This window comes from Humulus lupulus, chromosome 5 (genome assembly GCF_963169125.1).
Source record: "Humulus lupulus chromosome 5, drHumLupu1.1, whole genome shotgun sequence".
NCBI lineage: Eukaryota > Viridiplantae > Streptophyta > Magnoliopsida > Rosales > Cannabaceae > Humulus > Humulus lupulus.
This window is the reverse complement of record NC_084797.1, coordinates 231,221-237,887: the sequence shown is the minus strand read 5'-3', so window position 1 is coordinate 237,887 and position 6,667 is coordinate 231,221. Positions and strand designations below refer to the sequence as shown.

General features: G+C 33.4%; 1 protein-coding gene across 1 annotated transcript; it reads left to right on the top strand.

The window, feature by feature from the left end:
• Positions 1 to 1,074: 1,074 nt before the first annotated feature.
• LOC133834163 (receptor-like protein kinase FERONIA) lies at positions 1,075 to 4,011 on the top strand. Its single transcript, XM_062263676.1, has one exon. It carries the CDS (start codon positions 1,148 to 1,150, stop codon positions 3,767 to 3,769), a length of 2,622 nt encoding a protein of 873 aa, XP_062119660.1. The 5' UTR covers positions 1,075 to 1,147; the 3' UTR covers positions 3,770 to 4,011.
• The last annotated feature ends 2,656 nt before the right edge of the window (positions 4,012 to 6,667 follow it).

Genomic DNA, 6,667 nt, shown 5'->3' with positions numbered 1-6,667 from the left:
AATTGACTTTTAAGAACACTAACTCTATCTCTGAAAGTATTTCAATTTCTAGTCAGCTATGATTTAAAGGAAGAAGGTGGAATTTGTGGTATTTATTATTCCTCTAAATCATAAGTGTTTTAACTGCTTTCAGTTAGAAGCCTTTCAGTTTTTTTTAGCTGGCTATATAAAGAAGTGCCTTCGGCTGGAACAGAAGACAAGAAGCGAGAAAGAGTGATATTCAGAATCAAGAAGCAAGAGAGAGAGAGAGAGAGAAAGAGAGTGTGAGATCAAAGGGTTTTGTAGTTGAGCTAACACTAAGGGTGTTTGAGATAATTCTCCATTGAAGACTCTTTAGTTGAAGATCCACTTCTAAATTGTGTTGTACTCTTTGCTACAGATTTATTCAATAAAGGGATAGTGTTCAAACTGGATGTAGAGTCAAAGATAACATTGATATTTAGTCTTGAACCAATATAATTGTTCTGTGTTGGGTTTATTTCATTACTCACATTTGCGTTTAGTTTATATGTCTAAATTGATTCTCTTCTAATTTTAACAACTATGCACAACAAAAGTTTGTCTTATAAGTGCCATTGTTTTCAGTGATAAGTTCTTAAATATCATAGCAATCGTTAATACAGATTTTACAACAGGGATAGAACGAAGACGAGAATTAGATATATAAATGAGATTGGGACAGGAGAGCACCCAACAATTTCCCGTCCCGTGCATCACTAAAGTTGATGAAAAAAAATCACATGTCTCTAATTTTCTGTCCCCTCCATGTCCCACCAATTATTTAAAGACATATCATTTATTTATAATTGGGAAAAGAGAAAGTTGTAAATAATTTAAATATATATTAAATAAATAAATGATGTGTCTTTAAATAATTTGTAGGACATGGAGGAGACAGGAAATTTGGGGAGAGCAGATTTTTTTTCAAAGTTGATGTTAGTTATGATGTCCCATTTTAAATTAGTTGGCACATTTTGATTGGGGGACCTAGAATGGGACAGAGAAGAAGGACACAAACGATTTCAATCTCAATCTTCCTCCTATTATATCATGCAATATATGCTAATGCTAATACAATTATTAGCTCCTCTGTCTAAGCAATCTGAACAAATTAACTAGCGAATTAATTCTTTATCATCTTTCTTTCATGAAGAATCTCCCAGTTCTGATCATCACCTCTTTCTACTTCCTTTTTCTCTTATATAATTGCATCACCGCAGTTAACTCTGATACACCTTCAAATTTTCCGGTCGATAACATCACTCTGGATTGTGGGTCCTTGTCCGACCACGACGCAGACGATGGCCGAAAATGGATAAAAGATGAACCTTCTAAGTTCGTTCAAACACAAGTTCAACGAGCTAACACTACTTATTGCTCCACGGCCAAATCCCTAACCAACTGGGCCCCAAAAGTCCCCTACTTCACCGCTCGTATATTTCGTTCTCCGTTTACTTACAGCTTTCCAGTCACCCCGGGTCCAAAATTTGTCCGTTTGTACTTCTACCCGGCTCAGTACCAGGATTTTGATGCCTCTAAAGCTTACTTTCACGTCACAGCCGGTTCCTTCACCTTACTCAAAAACTTCAGTGCAAATCTCGTTGCCAAAAGTTTGAACCAAGACTTTTTTATGAGAGAGTTCTGCGTTAACGTCGTTCAGCCAAATAAAAGATTGGACATAACGTTCGTTCCTCAGTCATCTGCTGATTACTCGTATGCTTTTGTCAATGGAATCGAGATCTTTTCGATGCCGGCAGATCTCTACTACGGCGCGCAAGAAGGAATGACTCCGCCGAGCTTCGTCGGCCATAGTAGCCAATTTTTTGATATCACCGAAGAACTCGCACTCGAAACTATTTGGCGAGTGAACATGGGTGGGAGATCCATACCAGCAAACGATGACACTGGCATGTATAGAAAGTGGTCTGATCAAGGTAATTCAATCCTAGTGACTGATAATCATCTCCCCTTTAATCCAAGTCATGTCACTAAGCCTCTCGAATACTCGAAAATAAGAAAGGACACTGCTCCTGCGGAGGTGTACCAGACTGCTCTCTCAATGGGAAATAGCACGGCGTACAACATTCGCCACAATTTTACTTGCTTATTTCCCGTGGACAGAGGATTCAACTATCTGGTTAGGCTTCATTTCTGTGAGTTTGAGGACTTGATAACCAAAGTCGGCGATAGGAGATTCAGTATCTATATCGGCAATCAGATGGCTCGGGAATATGTTGATATTATTGAATTTAGCGGAGGTAATGGGATTCCGATTTTCCAAGACTACGTCATTTATATTGACAATAAGGATAGTCTTTCCATCGATCTACACCCGAATGAAAATTCTCGATATCCTGATACCATCTTGAACGGGGTTGAAGTATTCAAAATCAGCAAAAGTGGCAATCTTGCTGGACCAAACCCTGGCCAACAACAAGCGACGCCATTTTTAAATGCTGCCGAAAAATCAACGAAGAAGAAGAAGAAAACGACCTTATTCATTGCCCTTGGGACTGGCACGGGCCTTCTCGTAATCATAGTAAGTTGGGTAGTTTTGTGGGCTGTAAGAAAGAAAAAATTCTTTTACGATTCCTACAAAGGAAAATCCAACAGATTATCAAAAGCTTCGTCGCTGCCCGAAGATATCTGTCGTCGTTTCTCACTCTCCGAGATCGAAACGGCGACCAACGACTTCGACGATGAGTTGGTGATCGGAAGGGGAGGATTCGGCAACGTTTTCCGAGGGGTTATTGACATCGGGTCAACGGTTGCGGTCAAACGGTGTAAACGTGGTTCAGGACAAGGCGCGCGCGAGTTCGTCACGGAGATTGAGATGCTCTCTCAGCTTCGCTACCTCCATCTAGTCTCCTTGATTGGTTACTGCGACGACGACGGTGAGATGATCCTCGTCTATGAATACATGGCAAACGGGACCCTCCGAGACCATATTTACGGGTCGGGCAATGATCCGCTTTCGTGGACGCGGAGGCTAGAAATATGTGTAGGAGCGGCGCGTGGACTAGACTACCTTCACGAAGGCGTGAGAAATCCAATCATCCATCGTGATGTTAAGACCACGAATATTCTGTTGGATGATAACTGGGTCGCCAAGGTTTCTGATTTCGGATTATCCAGAATCGGTGTGAGCGACACTGCGGTGAATACTCTGGTCAAAGGTACATTTGGGTATTTGGATCCAGAATACGCTCGGAGTCAACAGCTGACGGACAAGTCGGACGTGTATTCTTTTGGAGTGGTATTGTTTGAAGTCTTATGTGCGCGAAAACCAGTAGATGGGAAGCTGGAAGATGACCAACGCAACTTAGCGTACTGGGCACTAAAATGTATAAGCGAAGGGACAGTTCAAAACATCGTCGACCCATTTCTGATGGGGAAGATTGCCCCAGAATGTTTCAAGAAGTTCGTAGAGGTAGCACAGAGTTGTGTGCGTGAACAGAGGATCCGCCGGCCCACCATGCGTGATGTGGTCGGAAATTTGGAGTTTGCGTTGACGCTGCAAGAGCATGCAGACGAAGCGAATCGGGAGACAAATCCCGGCGGTGTATATTCATATCCAGAGCTCTCGTTCCACGACTCCAACGACAGAAATGTTTCCAGGTACGAAATATCAGGTTTGCAAAGTAGTACCAACGACTTAAGCTCGTTGGGTTCAAACGAAACTGGACTCAGCTTTCTCTCTGTGGAAAGAGAAAGTAACACAGCCAATAATATGTTCTCGGAGTCCGCTACTTCGAGATCCACTCAATAAAGTATGGCCAAAAAGAATAGTTTTAGTTAATTTGAAGTTTCTACTTATTATTTTACTTGTTGTAATCGTAAGTTTGTGTGTGTCTGAAATCTGTATGATAATGAGATTGTAAGTACTACCTAGTTTCAAGTTACTGCTACTGACTATGTAATTTTTCTAAGATTGTAATCTGTATGCATGAGAGCTCTGCATGCACGTACTACCTAGTTTCAAGTTACTGATTGTTTAATTATTTGTTTGCATTTATGTGTAATCAGTATATATGTATATATGCTATATAATATGATAATTTTTAAGATTATATATTAAATATTATTATTATTATTATTATTATTATTCTAAAAATATTTTATAATATTTGAATTTATATTAATATAATTAGTAAAAAATTATGATTATATATTATTATGGAAATAATATTTTATAATATTTAAATTTATATTAATATAATTATTAAATATTTAGTATTATATATTATTATAATAATAATATTTTAATATTAATATAATTAATAAATATTTATTTTAAATGTATATTCCATTAAATATTTAGAATATTTCGTTAAAATTAACAAAATAAATCCTTAAAATAAAAAAAATTTGTTATCTACACACTTTTCTTTATATAGAAGAGATATAAGTTATTTTTAAAATAATATTGTATATAGTATAACAATATCTAATTAGCTTGTCTGGTTAAAAATCATTAATAAACTAGATTATATATATTTACATATATAGAGAAATTCTACAATAGGTTATGCACTTTGTCTCCATCGGTAGACGTGTTTTTTTTTTAGTAATAAAAAAAATTGTAGTCGAAATTTTTTTATACTACGGTGTACACTATAATTATAGTAGCTATCCGACTAATTTTTAAGAAATTTTGAATAATTTACAATGTTGAAAAAAAATTTTAAATAATTTTTTCACGCGCGTATAAAGCATTCTAGAAAACAACATGTTTTTGTATTTTCATTATATGAAAATATTGCAATTTAAATTGTTTTTATATGATGATGTACAATATATTTATTTAGAATCTCTTACAAATATTTGGAAATTTTTTAAAAAATATACAATACTGAAAATAAGAAATAGGTTGTTTTCAAGCTTTATTTTTTGTACGGGTGAAACAAGTTATTTTGAAACTTGTTTTCGGTATCGTAAATTATTTGAAGTTTTTTAAAAACTGATGAAAGGTCCTAAATAATAATTATAATATACACCGTCATATAAAAAAAATAGATTATAATTTTTCTACGTATCAAAAATAAAGACGTCGCTGCCAATAAATGCAAAAAACATGCCCCACTAAAGTCGTCTATGTTATTTTAGAGCTAATTGGGTAGGTATGAACCTGAAACAAGTCATATTTTTTTATCACATATGTACTTGAAAATGACAGTAAAAAAGTTGTAATTATAAAAAAAGATGTTCAATAATGTGAAAAGCAAAATAAAACATGAAACGAACAAACTAGCTTTATTGCTTTTCCAAAAGCTAGTTTCATATTGATTAGATTCAAAAGTGACAATTATATGTAGATCAAAAACGTTGGATTATATATTCAGCAAGAAAAAAACAAAGAACGTTAGATTATATGTATATTCTTTGTGATGTTTATCTCATTGACGTGTTTTCCTTTTCTTTAAAATCAATAAAGCTAGTCTGAGTCTTGGTCTGAGTCCAAGAATAAGTTATTTTCATTAATTAGAGATACTTTATAATAATTATTAAATTTAAATAATAAGAAATAATAATATGTGATGTTCTTTTTTATCAATTCTCATAAAAATCAATACACACTCACTTCATGAGCAGATGGTCCAATAAATAAGAATTATCTTGTTCGGTAGGACTAGTATTAGTATTACCTTTTCGAACAATAGTAATAGTATTACCTTTAAATGGTTTCTTTATTACTCTACTTTTTAAAATAGATAATCAAAATAGTATATATAATTTACAATTTTATATACAACTTTTACCATACACCTCGCATTGATTTTTTTTAATATATATTATTTTAATATTATATGATTTAATCTCTTTTGTTTATTTCAAATATGAAATAATTAGTAAAAAAATATTTGAAAGATGAAAAATAATATCTAAATATAGAAAAGATAATCCTTTCAAAGTAAAGAAAAATAAAAAATAATGTAACAATAGACAAAGTTAAAAAATAGGAAATAGAAAATCTATTGAAATGCTTTTTTTACTCTCTTTCTTTATATTTTGAAATTATATCTAGTATATTAATTTTACATATCGAAAAAAATAGTATTTATAAATATAATGCAATAAAAACTCATTGAAAAAAGTATATATATATATATATATATAGGATAATTCTTTGATAGGACCTTCAAAAAGAGTCCTACCGTAGGGCTCTTTTGTGTTTCTCAACCTTTGAACAGTTTTCGACGCGATTTTTTTTATGACCATGTATATTGTAGTTATTTATAGCATCCTGTAAATTTTCAGAAAATTCTGAATAATTTATAGTGCTGAAAACTAAGTTCAAACATGCTATTTTCCACTCGCATAAAAAAATTAGTCACACATGCAATAATCTGTTTTCGACACTGTAAATTATTCAGAATTTTCTGAAAATTTGCAGAATGCTCTAAATAACTATAATATACATGGTCATAAAAAAAAATCGCGCTGAAAACTATTCACGGGTTTAGAACACAAAAAAGCCCTACGATAAAGCTATTTTTGAGGTCCCTACCAACAAATTATCCTATATATATTAATCTTCTCTTTGGAAATTGTGGTAGTAATGAAAATTAGCTTTTTAGAAAAGCAATAAAGTTACTTTCTTTCATTATTTTGCTTTTTACATAAAATAATTGAACGTCTTTATGGTGACTACAATCATTTGAAGTCT